Source organism: Cricetulus griseus, chromosome 3, assembly GCF_003668045.3.
Source record: "Cricetulus griseus strain 17A/GY chromosome 3, alternate assembly CriGri-PICRH-1.0, whole genome shotgun sequence".
NCBI lineage: Eukaryota > Metazoa > Chordata > Mammalia > Rodentia > Cricetidae > Cricetulus > Cricetulus griseus.
The window spans coordinates 217229999-217251416 of NC_048596.1; the positions used below are offsets into that span (position 1 = coordinate 217229999).

At 38.0% G+C, this 21418-nt stretch overlaps 1 protein-coding gene across 1 annotated transcript in view; it reads right to left on the reverse strand.

The window, feature by feature from the left end:
* Malrd1 (MAM and LDL receptor class A domain containing 1) overlaps nt 1–21418 on the reverse strand; it is a 608177-nt gene that overhangs the window by 419298 nt on the left and 167461 nt on the right. Inside the window, exon 18 of the mRNA XM_035442808.1 lies at nt 11323–11410. Coding sequence (XP_035298699.1) covers nt 11323–11410 — 88 coding nt within the window. The remainder of the gene's footprint in view (nt 1–11322; nt 11411–21418) is intronic.

Consider the following 21418-nt stretch of genomic DNA (forward strand, 5'->3'; position numbering starts at 1 on the left):
TATAAATAGCAACATATTATTAAGACACTTTTGTTTGTGTTTATTGAATGAAAGACTATGACATTCTTTCATGGAACATTCAGCTTCAAGGGGATTTTTGGCTTGGATTAAAAGTCCCGTTTGTTATGAAGCTAACACAGAGCCAAACAGTTCAGACAGGTTTTAAAGTTTCATATTTGTCTTCCCAAACTTGAACTAGAAAATTGGGACTAATGGTCTGGAACAGATCCTTCCCATCGCTGCCTCTGCCTCTAGCAACTCTGCTCTGGCCATCTTGGTACCATTAGCCACAGAATGAATTTAGCAGAATAATTGGGGGATCTAGAATTTCAGTGATGATTCACCCTACTTTTCTGTGTTCCTTTTTCTTCTTCAGTGTCCCCAAAGCCACAATGATTCTAAGTACAAACTAGGAATTCATGTAGGGAAAACCTCTGGCCATTAAAACTGGGCAAATTTAGACTGCAATATCTTTCCTACCCTGAAGTTTTACTGTCATCTGGGTCGCCTGTGTTCTGAAAGTTAATATTTCACTCTTGTAAAGTAGAAATCATTGCTTTGTTTTGCAGGGTTAGTGTATCTGATTATCAGTGTGCTAGTGTTCCACATCATGGGCTCAAGACACAGATCTATCTGGGTATTTTGTCTTTTCATTTCTCAGCATAAGGCTAGATAGTAAACTTACTGATTCCAAACTTGCTGATTCTACTCTCAACACTTAAAAAAATATAAGATTGGTCTGGGACTATAGTGAAGTAATGACATACTTGCCTAGCATGAATCAGGCCCCCATCCCATCCCTAGAACAACATAAAAGGACACAAGTTTATACAAAGCATACATTCTTGTGCTGTATTATAAAGGCTATTTACAAGTTCCCTTCTGGATAGGAATTTTTACATTTTCTGACCTTACCAGTCTTCTGGTAGCTACTACTACCCCACTGCCAGGCTTAACTACTTGGATGTGGATAAACATATGCATATCATACCCTACTACGGACTGTGAAGGGGGAAGTCCTAATACACACACACACACACACACACACACACACACACACACACAGACACACACACGGTTGATTGGTTGATGAATAAAACACTCTGTGGCTAGTGGCCAATAATGCAGCAAGATAGGCAGGTCTGGGAGATGAGATGAGAATTATGGAAAGTGTAGGCAGAGAGGAGTGGCAATGTAGCAAAGGAGTTGAAGGTCCAGAATTATCTGGTAATCCAAGACCACGTGGAAATACATAGCTTAGTAGTTATAGGTTAATAATTAAGACAGAGCTAGCCAATAAGAAGCCCAAGCCATTGGCTACAGTTTCATAATTAATATAAGTTTTTGTGTGTTCATCTAGGTCTCAAGGACCAGAGGACCTACCTGGCCAGAAAACTCATGCTTACCAGGCTGTACTTTTTCTACCTTTACTTCATCCTCTGATTTAACAACAGACATCCCAGACAGGACTGTGGTCCTTCAACTCTGGTTCCATAGAGGTAGGGGACATGGAATGTGAATTAGGACTGATGGGAGTTTTGCAGAGGTCTGAATAAGAAATTGATACCATTCTATTCTTGTTCTAAGTTAACTCACATGCTTGAGAACTAGAAGTAGATTTTGTAGTTATGTGTAAATGAGCACTATCTTTCAAGAAATTCATTTGATATACAATAGGGTATATTTTATGTGGAAATATTTGATACTTAAATAATAAAACAGAATACATAATAAAGATATTTAAAATACATAAAGATGAATACTGCTCTGTCTATCCATTCCTTCAACAAATTTTATTATTATCCCCACATTCTACTTCTTGACTTGTGAACTGAACTGGATGGAGTGAATAAATATTAGGTAGGAGGCCTTTCTTTACAGTTGGTGAACATAAAGGCTCACCACGAAAAGGGGAGTCATGAAGCCTGAGGGAGACAGTCATTTACAATTCATGAGCCCTTAACTGAAGCTGATTTTGCTCTGAATGAGATGGGAACCTTAGGAAGATTTGATGATAGTGTGGGGATGTTCTTGTTATCTGTTTTAAAGGACCTGTTGGGCTGCTGTTCTAAGAATAAGATATGAGGTTCAAGGGTAGAAGCAGAGAGATCACTGTGTGGGAGACTTCTTTGTATTGTCACTCCAAGACTGTCAATGGAGTTGGACCTTGCATCAGAGGGTGGAGTCTACATTCAGGAAACTGGAATGAACCATAGAGTTTTCTGGCTGACTCAGAGGAAGACAGAGAGACTCAGAAAGGCATAAGGAGGGACTTGGAAAGAGCTGTAGGCCCATCAAATCTGAGAAAGTACAAAGGAGAGCAGCTGATATTTTAGTAAAATAAAGTTTAACTTTTCTGCAGTGAATCATGATCATTTCTAACATGGACTTTTGAAAACTCCAAAAGGATGATGGGACCCCATAATGACGATTCCACCTGAATTGTGCTCACACCACTAAGTTGAAAAAAAAAAACACCCAAAATTCATCTTTGGACTACAAATTGCTGAAGACCACTTCAAGGTGGTTAGTAAAGATGGTCCAGCATCAAAGACTCTCCAGCTAGAACTTAGCTAAGCTTTGCATTTTCCCATCATACCAAGACTGGACAACAGCTAGCTCTCCCAAGACTTGATCTTAATTTTTTTCAGGGTCAATTAAAGATGCTGTTACTGTTTTAAGGAGTAATTTTAAGAACATGATTCCTAAGAGGGGGATGGTTTTTGGTTGTTTGGTGGATATTTGTCATTGTTTAAGGGGCTTGGTCACAAGTTGTTATTGATAATGATCAGAGACAAAACTCAACAAAGGAGATTAGATTCAGGGATCTCATTCTGAAAAGAAAAAGGGGGGACATAGAAATGACAGGATAAAAGGTTAGGTTATTGAATCTACTTTGAATTGGTATGGGGTTTTGTATACTGATGCAAATTTAAGGTGATTATTGTCATATATATATATATATATATATATATATGTGTGTGTGTGTGTGTTGTGGTGTTGTGTGTGTGTGTGTGTGTGTGTGTGCACGCTAAGGATATATATATATATATATATATATATATATATATATATATGTATATATATATATGCTAAAGATATATTTTGTATATTGACACAAACTTAACTTTTTTATATTGTGTATATAGTTCTATTCTTGTCTAAGGTATTGTTTCTATGCAGTTCATTCAAAATGTAAAGCTTTAGTTCTTAAAAACTATTTAGGTTAATAAAGAAAGACAGTTTAAAAGTTAATCATTTATAACAACTAAACTTATAATCATGTTAGGTATGTTTTCAAGGTAAAAGAGAGATATATTTTAAATAGATAGATTGTCTTCAAATACTTGAGAAACCTACAAAGTGTGGCAGTTAAAATATTTTAATAACATAAGGCTTTTCATTATGGTAAGACACGTCTGTTCTTGGAAGTACCAATTTACTTTTAAAAAAAGATGATGGACATAGAAGAATCTCCATATGGTTTTTGCCTTCAATGTGACACAGCTAGCTATTTTGACAAGAAACCACCCTTACCTTGACTGATGACAGTATATTGTTCAAATTGGATGAACAGGACACAAAGGATGGTAGCTACCAAACTTTGCCAAGACCAGGTCGGAAAGTCCTTCAAATTTTTCTGCTTCACAGAAAAGTCTTTCAGATATTCTAGGCCTCTAGGTTGAAGATGGATACATCAATGTTGCAGAAGAACCTTGGGGTGACTGTCCTGAAAGCTAAAGGTCTTTGTCATTTCTATAGTGTTGGAAGTTTGCTCTGAACCCCCTGTTTACTCAGGCAATATTATTTCCTTCCAGAGTCTCTGATGGGGTTGAAGACTACATAGTTATAGTTACATTTCTGTTCATTTATAATAGAAAGTAAGTTAGTTCTAAAATGTGGGACTACCAAGATAGAAAAAAAATAGAGTATTTTCTCTGAAGTTGCCTAATATAAATGGACTGGACACTGTGGATGTATTTCTTACTTGATAATTGTTCTTATTATATATAGTTTTATTATGTTAGAGTTAAAAATCTTTCCTTTTCATTTAGATAAAAAGTGGGATATGTTGTGGGAGACTTGTTTGTATTGTTGCTCCAAGACCACCAATGGAGTTGGGCCTTGAATCAGAGGCTGGAGTCCACATTCAGCAGGCTGGAATGAACTGTAGAGTTTTCTGGCAAACTCAGAAGAAGATAGAGTCAGAAAGATGCACAGGTCCTTTTGATCTGAGAAGGTGGAGAGGAGGGCAGCCAACATTTTCCCCCACCACTCTGTGGATCTATCAGATGTATACCCTAACAACTGACTCCTGAGCATTGCTTACTAATAAAACAATAAAAAAACATAATAGACCATTTACAGAGCAAATGGAATAATCCATTGAGGGACAATGGTGGCTTGAGGGAAGAGTGTATGAGTGAGTTGGTTCTGAAAATATCTGAATTAAAAGATGATCTCAGGGATATGAATATAGAATGGGCACACTTACTAAAATATGGATGCTGATGAATCTGTCTTCTTACTGGCCTCCCACAAAAGGATTTGGCTTTGTATAGTGTTCTTCAGAATACCGAGACACTAATGACATCAGCCAGTGCTGCTGGAATGACTACATGAGGAGGATCCTAATTATAGATAAGGAAGTGGGGTGGAGCCCCACTTTCATACATCGATGCCAAGCCTGAGTTAAGATATCAGCAATCCAGCTGGGTGTAGTGGTTCATGTCTTTAATCCCAGTGCTCAGAAACAGAGGTGATCTCAGACTTTGAGGCAAGCCTGGTCTACAGAGCAAGTTCCAGGGTAGTGAAGGCTAAAAGGAGAAACCCTATTTCAAAGGACAAACAAACAACAACTAAAAGAAACCAGCAAATCATATGCTCTTTGATTCTAGTATACTCAGCAAATGACACTGGTCTCCCAAGTTATTTGATTAAAAAAAACTCCTAGTTGGAGTGCCATGAAGATGTTTATGAATTTCATTTCTAGTTTTACTAGTTTTACTGGACCACTGTGTACAGCAGAGTAGGAGCATCCTCTTTTCCATACTATGTTCCAAGCCTCGGCTGTTCTAATTTTTAATGTTTTCCCTCATTATTGATCATATTTCTTATTAGATATTGAACACAAGTATAGAGTTTAGGAGAAGGTTGCAGGTGGGGTATATGTCTTGAAGTAGTTTATTTTCAATAGACATAAATCAAATATGAGGAAAGAGAGAGTCAACTGATGCCAGCAAACTGCATGACTGGTCCAAATTCGGCAGCAGGATCCTACACACTGAGCCCCAGTGGCAGTTCTGCCTCCATCCGATGGCCCAGATTGGAACTCGGCCGAGGAATCCAACACACCGGACACTACAGAGGCCCTGGTGGCAGTTCCAACCCCATCCGCCGGCCCAGCGGGACCCAACACACCCAAATACTGCCTAGGCCCCAGTAGCAGTGCCACCTCCATCCACAAGAAGAAGACAGACATCAGAATATTGGATCTGTTTGCATCTACCAGAAGGGAACCTTGGCCCCATACCCACCAGGAGAGCAAGACACTCCTGCTACACACACCAGAATAAAGGATGAGAAGAGGACAAGGTAAAAGCACATTCAACAACAGAAAACCCAATATGACACCACCGGAGACTAGGAACCATACACCAGCAAGACCTGAACATCACAATGCAGATGAACCTGAAGAGAATGACCTTAAAAACATCTTCAGGAAAATGATAGAGAACCTCAAAGAGGGCCTCAAAGAGGACATGAGAAAATCCCTGAAAGAAATAGAAGATAAAACAAACCAAAAAATACAAGATATCAACAAATCTCTCAAGGAAACAGTCCAAGACCTAAAAACTAAAATAGAGACAATAAAGAAAGCACAATCTGAGGGAATGTTGGAAATAGAAAAGCTGGGTAAATGATCAGGAACTACAGATGTAAGCATGACCAACAGAATACAAGACATGGAAGAGAGAATCTCAGGAGTTGAAGACACACTAGCAGAAATAGATTCATCACCCCCCAAAAAAACTTAAGTCCAATAAATCCCTAACACAAAACATCCAGGAAATATGGGATACTGTGAAAAGACCAAACCTAAGAATAATAGGCATAGAAGAAGGTGAAGAAATCCAACTCAAAGGCGCAGAAAACATATTCAACAAAATCAAGAAGAAAACTTTCCCAACCTAAAGAAAGACATGCCAATGAAAATACAAGAAGCCTACAGAACACCAAATAGACTGAATCAAAAAAAGAAAAGTTTCCTCAACACATAATAATCAAAACACCAAACATACAGAACAAAGAGAAAATTTTAAGAGCAGCAAAGGAAAAAGGTTAAGTAAACTTTAAAGGCAAACCTTTCAGAATCACACCAGACTTTTCCATGGAAACTCTGAAAGCCAGAAGGTCCTTGATAGATATTCTACCTACACTAAGAGACCATGGATGCCAGCCCAGACTACTATACCCAGCAAAGCTTTCAATCAATATAGATGGAGAAAACATGATATTCCACGACAAAACCAGATTCAAACAATACATATCCACCATTCCAGCCCTACAGAAAGTTCTGGAAGGAAAACTGCAACCCAAGGAAGTTAACTACAACCAGAAACATATAGGCCATAGATAACTCCACTTTACTAACAGCCAAAAGGAAAAAGGGATAGAATACCACACATAATCTTGCCACCATCACCAAATCAAAAACAAAAAAGAATGAACAATCAATGGTCATTAATATCCATCAACATTAATGGTCTTAACTACCTTATAAAATGACACAGATTAGCAGAATGGATAAAAAGACAGAATCCTTACTTCTGCTGCATACAAGAAACATACCTCAACTTCAAAGAGAGATGGTACCTAAGAATTAAAGGTTGGGGAAAGGTTTTCCAATCAAATGGACCCAAGAAATAAGCGGGGGTAGCAATCCTAATATCCAACAAATAGGACTTTAAACTAAAATCAATCAAAAGAGATGAAGAAGGTCACTTCCTACTCATCATAGGAGAAATCCATCAGGGTGAAGTCTCAATTCTGAACATTTATGCCCCAAATACAAAGGCATCCACATTTGTAAAAGAAACATTACTAAAACTCAAATCACATATAAAACAGCACACACTTATAGCGGGAGACTTCAACACCCCACTCTCACCACTGGACAGGAACACCAGACAGAAACTTAACAAAGAAACAATAGAAGTTATGGCACAATTGGACTTAACAGATATCTATAGAACATTCCATCCAAATATTAAACAATTTATCTTCTTCTCAGTGCCACATGGAACCTTCTCTAAAATCGACCACATACTTGGCAACATAGCAAACCTCAACAGGTACAAAAAAATTGAAATAACCCCCTGTATCTTATGATACCACCATGCTTTAAAGTTAGAATTCAACAACAAGAATTACAGAAAACCTACAAACTCATGGAAATTAAGTAACACCCAATTGCACAATTCATGAGTCCAGGAAGAAATAAAAAAAGAAATTAAAGATTTCCTAGAATTCAATGAGAATGCGGACACAACATATCCGAACCTATGGGATACTCTGAAAGCAGTGCTAAGAAGAAAGTTCATAGTGCTAATTGCCCACATGAAGAAACAAGCGAATAATCACACTAGAGAATTAACAGCACAACTGAAAGCTGAGCCAATACACCCTGAAGGAGCAGATGCCAGGAAATAATCAAATTGAGGACTGAAATCAATAAAATGGAAACTAGGAGAACGATACAAATAATCGATATAACAAAGAGTTGCTTCTTTGAGAAAATCAACAAGATAGACAAACCTTTATCCAAACTTACCAAACAACAAAGAGTGAACATGCAAATTAGTAAAATCAGGAATGAAAAGGGGAAAATAACAACAGACACAGAAGAAATCCAGAGAATCATCAGGTCATACTTCGAAACCTATCTATATTCCTCAAAATTCGAAAATCTAAAGGAAACAGACAATTTTCTGGACAGATTTCACTTACCAAAATTAAATCAAGAACAGATAAGCAACTTAAATAGACCTATAGCCCCTAATGAAATTGAAGCAGTCATCAGAAGTCTCCCAACAACAACAACAAAAAAGCCCAGGGCCAGATGGCTTCGGTGCAGAATACTACCTGAAATTCAAAGTACAGCTAATACCAATTCTCCTCAAAGTATTCCACACAATAGAAGCAGAAGTGTCCTTACCAAACTCCTTTTTATGAGGCTTCAATAACCTTGATACACAAGCCACACAAAGGCACAACTAAGAAAGAGAACTACAGACTAATATCCCTCATGAACATTGATGTAAAAATTCTCAATAAAATACTGGCAAATCGAATCCAAGAACACATCAGAGAAATCATCCACCACGATCAAGTAGGCTTCATCCCAGGGATACAAGGATGGTTCAACATATGAAAATCCATCAATGTAATCCAACATATAAACAGACTGAGGAAAAAAAAACCACATTATCATCTCACTAGATGCCAGAAAAGCCTTTGACAAAATGCCACACGCCTTCATGATAAGGGTCTTGGAGAAATCAGGATAACAGGAACACACCTAAACATAATAAAAGCAATATATAGCAAGCCAACAGCCAACATCAAATTAAATGGAGAGAAACTCAATGCAATTCCTCTAAAATCAGGAACAAGACAAGGCTGTCCACTCTCTCCATACCTCTTCAATATTGGCCTTGAAGTTCTAGCTAGAGCAATAAGACAACAAAAGGAGATCAAGGGAATACAAATCCGAAAGGAAGAAGTCAAATTCTCACTATTTGCAGATATGATAGTTTATATAAGTGACCGGAAAAACTCTACCAGGGAACTCCTACAGCTGATAAACACCTTCAGCAAAGTGGCAGGATACAAGATTAACGCCCCCCCCCAAAAAAAATATGTAGCCCTAGTATATACCGATGACACATTGGTGGAGAAACAAATCAGAGAAACATCATCCTTTACAATTGCCACAAACAACATAAAATACCTTGGGGTAACACTAACAAAAAAAGTGAAAGACCTGTACCTTAAAAATTTTGAGTTTCTAAAGAAAGAAATTAAAGACGATACCAGAAAATGGAAAGATCTCCCATGCTCATGGATAGGTAGTATAAACATAGTAAAAATGGCAATCTTGCCAAAAGCAATCTACAGATTTAGTGCAATCCCATCAAAATCCCAACCCAATTCTTCACTGACCTTGAAAGAACAAATCTCAACTTTATATGGAGAAACAAAAGACCTAGGATAGCCAAAACAATCCTGTACAATAGAGGAACACCTGGAGGCATCACCATCCCTCACTTCAAGCTCTATTACAGAGCTATAGTCCTGAAAACAGCTTGGTATTGGCACAAAAATAGACAGGTAGACCAATGGAATAGAGTTGAAAACCCTGATATTAACCCACACACCTATGAACACCTGATTTTTGACAAACAATCCAAATATATATGCTAGAACAAAGAGAGCATCTTCAACATATGGTACTGGAATAACTGGATGCAGACATGTAGAAGACTACAGATAGACCCAAGCCTTTTGCCCTGCACAAAACTTAAATCAAAATGGATCAACATAAATCCAGCCACACTGAACCTATTAGAAGTGGGAAATACCCTTGTATTAATTGGTACAGGAGACTGCTTCCTGAACATAACACCAGTAGCACAGACACTTAGATCAACAATTGATTAAGTGGGACCTCCTGAAACTGAGAAGCTTCTGTAAGGCAAAGGACACAGTCAGCAAGACAAAATGGCTGCCCACATACTGGGAAAAGATATTCAACAACCCCACATCTGACAGAGGGCTGATCTCCAAAATATACAAAGAACTCAAGAAGCTACTCTCCAAAACACCAAACAATCCAATTAAAAAGTGGTGTACAGAACTAAATAGACAATTCTCAATAGAGGAATCTAAAATGGCTGAAAGACACATAAGAAAGTGTTCAACATCCTTAGCCATCAGGGAAATGCAAATCAAAACAACTCTGAGATACCATCTTACTCCTGTCAGAATGGCCTAAATGAAAAACATCAATGACAGTTTATGCTGGAGAGGATGTGGAGAAAGGGGAACACTTCCCCACTGCTGATGGAAGTGCCAACTTGTAACAGCCACTATGGAAATCAGTATGGTGACTCCTCAAGAAAATGGGAATGAGTCTACCACAAGATCCAGCAATTCCACACCTAGGCATATACCCAAAAGAAGCACATTTATACAACAAGAACACCTGTTCAACAATGTTCATAGCAGCACTATTTGTAATAGCCAGAAACTGGAAGCAGCCTAGATGCCCCTCAACCAAAGAATAGATAGAGAAAATGTGGTACATTTACTCAATGGAGTACTACTCAGCAGAAAAAAACAATGGAATCTTGAAATTTGCAGGAAAATGGATGGAACTCGAAGAAATCATTATGAGCGAGGTAACCCAGTCACAAAAAGACAAACATGATATGTACTCACTTTTAGAGTAAAGGATTACCAGCCTACAATCCACAATGCCAGAGAAACTAGTAAACAAGGAGGACCCTAAAAGAGACAAACATTGTCCCATTGACAAAAGGGGACAAGATCCCCTGAGCAAATTGAGAGCTTGGGAAGAGGGATGAGGGAGCTACGAGAATGAGAAGGGAAGAAGAGGAAGGATGCAGAGGTCATGAGGGAGCAGAAAGTTTAGTCAAGTGCAGATTAGAAGAATGGATATGTGATATGTAGGGTTTTAGTTGGGAGGGTGGTGGTAGGGGAGAAAGGGAGGGAGAAGGGAACTGGGATTGTCATGTAATTCAATCTTGTTAGTAATTCAAATAAAAAAAATGATAAAAAAATGAGGAAAGAACAAGTTTAAACAATTCCAAGGAATAGTTAAAAGTATAGCTTAAATGTAATATATCAGTGTCCCTAGAGATAAATGAGATGCTAATGAAGTTTAAAAACCACAATGTGACTATAAACAACTTAGTAATTACTATATAGAAATAATTATTTTCATAATCGCTTATGTCTCACAAAGAACATGAAACTGCAATTTACTGTCATATATGACTTCCTGTCCTGTATATGATAAATGAGGAAAATAACAGATTAAAACATCTTTCCTGCTTCAATTTTAAGACTACTTACTAGCAGAGATTTAAAATATCTTTTCCAGTGTCAATACATTTAATGAACTGCAAAAGTGAGGGCCTTTAGGTTATTCCTGAATATGAAGTATAGATCTCCTTGGTAACTCTTCCAAATAAACAGATTTGAAAATTCTCATGTATTTGAAACACTGTGTCTTACCTGGGTACAGGGTACAATCCATGAATGACAGGTCATCAATTGCAATATCTCCAGTGAAGCCATCTCCAACTGAAGCCACTATCAAGATCTGAGGTATAAAAGAAAGGTGTTAAATGGTGAATGTAATCATAGAAACCTATGGCTGAAAAAGAAGTCACAAGGCTGAGAGATGGCTCATTCAGTAAAGTGCTTGTTATGTAAGTATGAGGTCCTGAGTTTGACTCCTTACACACACATACATAATGGGTGGTGTTGGGTACCTTTAATCTCAGCATTGGGGAGGTGGGGAGAGGAGGATTTTAGGGTCTCACTGGACAGATTAGCCTGATTTGTAAGGTCCAGATCTCAGTGAGAGAAATATTGTATCTCACAGAGGTGGATATGGTTCATGAGGATACCATCTACACACACACACACACACACACACACACACACACACACACACACACACACGGGGAAAGAACAATGAAAACTCTTTGCTTTCCTTGGTTACAGGAATTATTGATTATCAAGCCTATTTTAATGCTGAGTCTCATTCTATCTCTACTGTGTCCTGTGTATCTTGGGTCCTAGAAACCTGACTGGGGCACTAAGGGAATGAAGAAAGGGCAGAAACACAGACACAAGCACAAAAAAGCTGGGGTCAGGGCCACCGTGTACCCTCTCACAAAGCAGCACCAAATACTCAGCAACTAGAAACCTCAGTGCATTTGCTGGTAGCAGCAGTCTCAGACTGTGAACATCCTGGAAGAGGAAGCTGTAGTTGAAGGTTTTACACACACTGGTTAATCATTTGTAAATGATTAACACTCTATCAACATTACCACTGAGACCTGAATAAGGTTTTACCATCTTCTGATGCCAACCTGGAAGAAAGGCTTTGTCAATTTCCTATGGGTCTGAGATGGCTTTGGTCCTTGTCAGTCATACATATTCACTTGGGGTTTGTCAATTCCCCACATTGCATCTGATGATGTTCAATTGTCTGAAATCTCTCTATGCAGATCCACTCACTTCTCTGTAAATTTCCTGTTCTAAGACAACGTGATTGCCTTGTTTCCTACTGACCTTTAGGTATCTGAAGTCTGTCCACTCTCCCCTCTTACAGTTTTCTCCTTTGTGTTTTCCATGAAGAGTTTATCTACTTCTGAGGTTAAATGTCCTCACACTTCCAGAAGCAGTCTGAAGTATTTTTTGACAAGAATCTGAAGCTTATGCATCCATATGGATCCTCTTTGGAACCACATTAATGACAGCAACTCACATGACTAATTTGCTGTTATAGAATGTGTAATCCCACCAAAATCCCAGGAAAAACAAAGAAATACTAGCAAATCACTATAGTCTATGGCAGATCGTGATTAAACTGAGACTTAGTGTAATAGAATTAATCATGATGAATTATTTTAATACTTATGCAAATGTGTGGCATACTTCCTCCGCATCTTGCCATAATTTAATAAAAAGTACTGTGAGAAACCCAAAGTTTTAAGAGAAAGAACATTCTCTTTTCCACTATTAAAGGAAAATACATTTCCATTTCATTTGCCCTTCACAAATTCTGAATGTGGAAGCTGAACTTTTATTTCACTCTCTTGTCAAATTCTATCCTGTACTGAATGTTATCATGCCCCTCATCTATTGATAAGCCTGTCCCAAAAGGGGAGTTTGAAAGGTCAAATCTGCTGACCACAAACCTCGTGGTAACTTCCCCAAACTTTTCTTTGCTTTGAGTTTTGTTTGTTTGTTTAATGTTTTTCAGGCCAAGATACCATTAAGTTTTGTCAATAGGAGAAAGATTTAAGGATTCAATTAATATAGTTCATCTGATATTGCCTGAGAAGAACTTGTGTACCTGATAAAATGCATTGTTTTCATTACCATAATGATCGAACAAATATGGCAAGAAGTTGCTCTACGGGAGAAAATTCATGTACGGGAGAAAATTCATGTCTGGTAATGCAACTCAGTAAAAAAAATTACATGTGTGTGTGTGTGTGTGTGATGTGTGATGTGTGTGGCATGTGTGTGTGTATGGGGTGTGTGTGTGTGTGTGTGTGTGTGTGTGTGTGTGTGTGTGTGTCCATGGCTTCGGAGGTCTTAGGCCCTAGGCAGAAACTTAATGTTATTGTTTAACTAAATTGACAGAGTGACAGTGCATGTTTATGACTTCAGACAAAGCACCACTTTCAGGTTAATGAGAGATGATTCTCTTTGCAATGATAATCATGAATGCTGAGAATGTTGCTGGTCAAGGGGCTGAGAATGCATGACAGTTGGATGTCCAGCCCTATAAAAGGCATTTATAACATCCCCTCTAAGGTTCATGGTACATTGTAGAAAATAAGATAGAAAGAATATAGGGAGAAAGTCTTTCAAATACACTTCAGGACATGGCATAGCCATTGCATCCATGCTCACACAACAACTTAGGTTGCCTACACTGATCCTGCACTAGATTGGGTCTGTCAACTGTCAATCATAGATGAAAGAGGACGGAAACTGGCTACCAATGGATTCTGGTGGAGGGGTAGTAAATGTTAATTGTTTTCAGTTCAGTTATGTAGTCACCCAGGCACCTTCCTCATACCAATAGACAGTTCCAAATCATAGCCACACAGACAATACTAGTTAAAATCAGGGGGTCACAAAAATTCACAGCGTGAATTCGGGAAAGGGACACTTGGAGGAGGAGGGAAGGAGAGCAATGGAAGGATGATAAGGTGTCCAAGAACAAGGTGTGAATAATTATAATATACTGCATACATGTACAGAAGTGTCAAAGAACAAATCTAATAATTTTTCAAAGAAATACTCCTGGAAGAGAAAACAAAATGCAGAAAATATATTTAGGACCCACTCCTACAAATATTAATAAACAGAAATCAGCCATTGTACTGGGCAAAAATTACTACAAAAATTGCACATTAAAGAAAAGCCTAGGAGCTGGGCGGTGGTGGCTCACGCCTTTAATCCCAGCACTCAGGAGGCAGAGGCAGGCGGATCTCTGTGAGGTCGAGACCAGCGTGGTCTACAAGAGCTAGTTCCAGGACAGTCTCCAAAGCTGCAGAGAAACCCTGTCTCAAAACCCTCCCCCCAAAAAAAAGAAAAAAGAAAAGAAAAGCCTAGGATTAGCTTAAAATAGGAAATAATAAGTTAATTACTAATAATAAGAGGCTTAGATCAATGTGTACACAATATGGCACAATGCAGAAAAGTGAGCCAACAATCAGTTCATCTCAGAAGTAAGAAAAGGAGAACTCAGGCAGAGAGCAACATACCATGATTCATATACACATCTCATGCTTGTAATTAGCGTAGAAATGTGCATGGAAAGAAAATTAATGCTAAGATACAATATTTAATGGAGAAATATAGTTGTAGCCCATGAAAACATCTACGCAGTAACACACACACACATAACATATATATATATATATATAATATATATATATATATATATATATATATCATACATGGCTTCATTCTAGGATAGACACTCATAGACACTCATCTGTTGTCTTTGTATAGTCACAAATTAAGGAACTGGCAATTTTAATTGAAAAATCACAGGAATTTCATGTGACCCAGAGTGTGCCACAGAAGGTAAACATCACACTTGTGAGCCTGTTGCTTACATGACTTGTTTCTGTTAGAGCTCACTTTATATAACCTGCCAAGCATGTTGGTGTTGCCTTTCAAAGAAGACGGGCAGCTATTACTGTAACACATAATTGAATCATACATAACATTTGTCAAAATATCAATATGTTAAGGACTTAAATGTGAACATTCTTGAGAACTAATGGGCAGTAGTTTCAAGTTCCAGTACAAAAAAAAGTCAAATTCTATGTCTTATGGATAGTCTTTCCCAATAACTGGTCAAGCAAATCATCTGAAAAAGATTTTTATTTTTCTTTTGGTTTTTCGAGACAGGGTTTCTCTGCGTAGCTTTGGAGCCTATCCTGGCACTCACTCTGGAGACCAGGCTGGCCTCGAACTCACAGAGATCAGCCTGCTTCTGCCTCCCCAGTGCTAGGATTAAAGGCATGTGCCACCAACGCCTGGCCTAAAAAAGATTCTTATGGGATAGTCAGATGACTCAGCAAGCAAAGGCTCTTGCCACCAAGCTTGAGAACCTAAGTTTTCTTCCCTGAACCCACATCTAGAAGGAGAGAACCTACTCCTGCTAGTTGTATCCTGACCTCCACACACATACCTTGGTTAGCACTCCTCCCACCCAGCAAATCCATGTAATAAATAAATGAATAAATAAATAAACCACCACTTAATAACACACCATAGCCCTAAAACTAATTTTTAAATATTGATATAAACTACCTCTGCCTTATATTTAATTTAAGTATATAAAAATTTCTAAAATAATCATGAGTAATCTGGAAATGAGTATTCTCTGCATACAAGGGTATGTATGCATATATACATACAAACAAAGTATCTCTGATCTGGAAATTCCTCTTTATACCTAGTGTTGCTTCTAGAGTGAATGGAAGTATATTGAAATATTAAATGTTATATGAAAGATAGTATTGCTTTCTGGAAATCAGGGAAGCAACATTTTATGTCTACATTGCATTGCACTTTATTAAATGACTTGAAAACCCAGTTCAATGTAAACTATGGCTTCCTTAACTTACAGATCACAAATATGGGGGATACAAACAATTGGGAAAGAATTTGGCAAAAGACTTCTTGATGTGTATAACCATAAATTAATTCAAAAACTAAGGTGTGGTATGGTATAATTGAGATGTCTTGGCAGCAGTCACCTGTGTTGTTTCTTATGTATTCCTATATCTCTGAGTCTAAATACACACACAGCATGTGATTTTTTGTTTATACATGTCCTGGTACCATGTGATACCTACAGACACTGCCTGATGCACCATAGCTCAGATTCAAGACTACTGTATATCACAAGCTGCAGTGTTTTTTTACTAACATACACTGGAGCTTTTCTGCTCTTATAGAAATGCAATGTTTTAATGACAGATGAGACATCATATGCTCCTATCATCTCTAACATATGGTATTTTCAGAGCATGTCATCTAATCATTCAAGTCATGTACAAAAACACACCACTTACTAGCTACTAATAATTTTCAAAGAACAAACATTTACATTACCCCTTATTTTTTCAATAGTTTCCAGTTATTTTTCACTTTGATTTTGCAGAAAACTAAAGCCCCTGTAAGTCTGATTTCACTAAAAATTTGTGAGGACTTGTTCTCAATTCTGACAAAGACATCCAGAAAACTACTTAATACATAACACCTAATCTGTAATTCTGGTGGAGTCCTTAAAGTTTGGTGTAGAATATGAAAATTTGCCCTATAATACAGTGGAGAAGATTTGTTTAGGTCAAAGTAAGAGGGCTTTTAATCATTCTTAGAACTGTTTGTATAACCCTAAAAGTAATCCCTATAAAATAAAATTCAGATTTGATCTGACAAACTTTATGTTTATAAGTCTATCTCTGGTTGGCCTTATTGAACAGGCAACCACTGCAGAATAATTGGAGCTTTCAATTATTACACTGGATATGAAAAAATTATCTTTAAATATGGACCATGACATGCATCTAAACTGTTTAAGAAGCTAGGCACAGATGGATAACAAAAATAAAATTGTGATACTGAAAGATTAAATGAACTAACACAGATAAGTAGCCCAGTAAAATAAGATTGCTTCAAAGAAAAATACGATTTCTACATAGTTTGCCTGAGTCCTTAAATAGGTTAGAAAAATGGTAAATATTTTGTTAGTCTTCAGTATTCAGATGGAATTTCTTCTTAGGTAATGCTGAGCTATATAAAATATGGCTTTTTACAGGGTGGTGGTTTTTTTTTTTTTGAATCAGGAAAAGAAATTATGTGTCCACATGGTTCTGTGGTGTTTCCATGGTAACCAGAATGAAAAAGAGCATCTACCCTTTTCCTTTGAATATCTTATATATAATACACAAAAGATTGAATGGTGGCTCCTGGGCTAGACCCAGATCATCAAGATTTAGCTTAACCTAAAAGTTTTTCCCAAGTCAAATAGGTCACCAATGTTTTAAAGTGGTATATTTCTAATACTGTCCCTTGGTTGTCACAGACTCTACTCCTCCATTGCAGACCACTGATTATCTTATACTTGATGTATGTCTATCATTCATGCACTTTGTCTGGTTCTCAAAAGCATCCAAATCTGGAAATTCCTTCAGCATGTTAATTCAGAAACCAAAGTGTGTGAGATTTTTCCCTACTTCTCAGGCAACAAGTATATGCCACATGTCATATACAAATGTTTAAAAAATGCAGATTATGCAGTAAAATCCCATAGCCAGGGAAGCACCTTCCACCATTGCCCATTCCCAAAATGTAACATGATGAGAGACACGTGTATACAAGTACAGAGTCATACATTAGGAGAAACATGACATTGAGAGATTCTTGTTATAAGTTGCTGGCATAACTACCTATTGTGGAAAGAAAGAAGAAAATAGGGAAAAACTGAGTGGGAGAGTTATTTTTTATGTAATGGATGCAAACATCGAAAGAGCAAAACCATTCATGAGGTACCTTTAATTGTTTCTCACAATATCTATAACTGAATTGTTTAAGTCAGTACACTCTCCCTTGTTTTGATGGTTATTCCTGGTTGTCAACTTGATATGTCTGGAATAAACTATAATCCAGAGATGAAGGACACACCTGTAATCCAGGTCTTGAAACAAGAAGACAACATGCTTTTAATCCAGCCCTTGAGGCTGGATGATACACACCTTTAGTCCAGACCTTGAAACTAGAAGGCACACCTTTAATTGGGGCCACATTGCCTGCTGGAAGTCTTTAGGACCATAGAAGAAGGAAGGGTTTGTTCTTCGCCTGCTTGCCCTCATCTTGTCAGCACATCCTTTCCTGCTGAAACACCCAGCCTCCTGGGTCTCAGCAGCTACTAGATTCTTGGATTTTCCATTCACTACGAGCTATTGTTGGAAGTCAATCTGTAAGTTATTACAATAAACTCTCATACACGTGCGCGCAAGCGTGCAAGCGCGCGCACACGCGCGCGCACACACACACACACACACACACACACACACAGAGAGAGAGAGAGAGAGAGAGAGAGAGAGAGAGAGAGAGAGAGAGAGAGAGAGAAATTCATTCCACAAGTTCAGTGACTCTAGAGGACCCTGCCTAATATCTTGCCTTCTTTATTGTCTTGGGACCAAAGGATTCGCTTTGGTCAGGGTCTCAGGGACTGCAGGCAGCTGTATCTTACAGAGTTTCTCATCAACAACAACACCTCTTTTCATCAGTGTTTTCTGCTGTGTTGAAGGCAAAGACAAAACAAGGTCATATAAAGCTTAGACATGCCTCTTTATATACAAAATGTGTTCCAATTAGTAAGTGACATGGCACATAGATACACAATCTTCCTTCTAAGTCAGAGGAAATGTATTTACTTTTGGCGATTTTAAGTGAATCAAAAAGCCGGAGTTTATTTCAGCTTCCTTTGTCACTTTAGATGTACATGAAGGGTAAAAAAAAAAATTGCATGTGGTTTGCTTTGATTTTACTTTTTATTCCTTCACTTCCCTTATATTGCAGTGCCTTTCTGAAACTTCCTAAGTGGATTTTGAAAGGGATAAACGTTGATCAATTTGAAACTAATTTGCTACTTAAAACTCTGCAAACCCACATGCTATTTTAAAGCATCCTCTAGGGACCAGTTTTGTGGAAGCTTCTCACATCCCATCCATTATTTGAATGAAGACAAATAACCCTCAGTTTCTCTGAGTCCTCAGAATTTATACAAAGCATATTTGACTGCTGGTTACAATGAAGCATTTAATTGAAAAAAGTCTGGTCGATAGCAGGGAAAAGAAATGAAACGGAGGTTTAGAGCTATTGACTGAAAAGTTCAGAAAGTTGTGTTTTTCTTAAGAGTGGCATAATGAGGTATACAATCTCAACAGAATATAATGTGCTATTGTGCTATTGTTTGGATGATTTTCACACAAATGCCAGAATTGAATTCTCCTTTAAGAACCATATGTTTTTATTGATTAGATTTGTTCTTTGACAATCTCATATATGTATTTAGTGCATTATGATTCTTCGTCTATCTCTCTCCCACCCCAACCATTAACTCTCTCCCTGAAAGTTCCTTTCCCATATCTTTAAATGTTTCTTTCAATCAACAGAGTCAATCTTCTATACCATTAAAGATAATATTTAAAGAAACAGTAGAATTATAGTATATTATTATAAATACAAAATAAGCCCCTTTTTACCAAGATCCTTAGATGTTTTCTGTCTCTTTGGGACAATTTAAATGAAAATGTCTCCATAGGTCAGATGCTTGAACACTGTTTTTAAGACTCTTTGGATATGTTTAGATGGTGTAAGGCCTTGCTGGAAGCTGCATATCACTGGGGGCAGACTTTGAGATTTAAAAGCCTCTTGCTGTTACTTGCATGCTGTTTGCTTTCTGCTTATACTTAATAGGGCGTGAGCTCTCAGCTTCCTACTATAGCCTCCATGACTGCCTTGCTGCTCCACCAGGCCATGCCAAGCCTGCTGATATGCTGCTCCACCATGGTGGTGATGGGCTCTTCACCCTCTGGAACCATAAACCCCAAATAAACCCTTTCTTCTCTAAGTTACATTGGTCACGGTGTTTCATTGCAATAATAGAAAGGGAACTAACACAGCTTTCTACTTAGCAATTTAAAACTAACTCAGACTTAAGTACAGAAAAAAAAAAAACCAACTGGGAGGTAAATGGTAAATCTAAATCCTTTCAATAATCATCTGTTTTAGTTTGCTTTTTGTTGCTTTGATAATCATCATGATCAAATCAGCTTGTGGGGAAAAGGTACAGTCCATTGTTGAGGAAAGTCAGGCAGGAACTCAAGGCAGGAACCTGGTGGCAGGAACCACAAAGGACCACAGATTTATTGGCTTGTTCCCACTGAATTAGGCTAAGATAGCTTTTTATACACCCAATGCCCACCTTCTTTGGGGAGAGGCACTGCCCAAGTAAGCTAGGCCCTCTTAATCATACCTCCTCCCAAACATGCCCATAGGCCAATCTGATGAGGCAAGTCTTCAGTACATCCATTTTAATATTTAAGGAGTAGTTTCCTTCCACTTGGTTTTGTTTTTTATATTTAACTTGTTTTTTGTTGTTGTTGTTGTTGTTGTTGGGGCCGGGGTAGTGTTGAAACAAGTTCTCACTAGGCCATATGGGCTGGCCTGGAATTTCGTCCATCATGCGAAATGTCCTCTGGTTCCTAACCCTTCTGGCTCAGCCTCCTGAGTTCTGGGATAACACCTACGTATCTGTACTCCAGACAGCTTCATGTACTCAGAAAATGATTAATTTCTACCATGAGAACATGGCATTGCTCTTGCTCACACTACAGTGTGATGAATAACACTGTATGTGTGACACTACTGTCACTTAAGGCACTTGACTACTGGTCATGGGATTGTACCTCAGACTGCTAGCATAGATGAGCATGACCTGTATGCTAGATGTCCTCCCCATAGAAACTCATTTGCAGCTTAAATTCTAAAATACCACTCTAATTAAAACAACTGTTGCTTTTGAAACTAAGGCTTTAATGACACTATGGTCATAAAAATGTCCTGGCATGCCATTTGAAATGCTTCTTTGAAGAATCCATCACCATAATCATGTCCCTTTGAAAGATTTACTGCCTTAAAATATAAAATCTGATTTTTAACCTGGTTTGTGTAAGAAGGGACTTTGAGATACCATCCCACATGGAGGGATACTCTCTCAGCCTGGACACATGGGAGAGGGCCTAGGCCCTGCCCAGGAACATATGACAGACTTTGGGTAACCCCCATGGAAGGCCTTACCCTCCCTGGGGAGCAGAGGGGGAATGAGTTGAGGGGCTGGTGAGAGTTGGGGGAGGGAGGAAGAGTGAGAAGGGATTGACATGTGAAGCAAGCTTGTTTCTAATTTGAACTAATAATAAGTAAATAAATAAATAAATAAATCTGATTCAATCTGACTTTTACCAAAAAATGAACTATAAATGTAGAAAGGCTA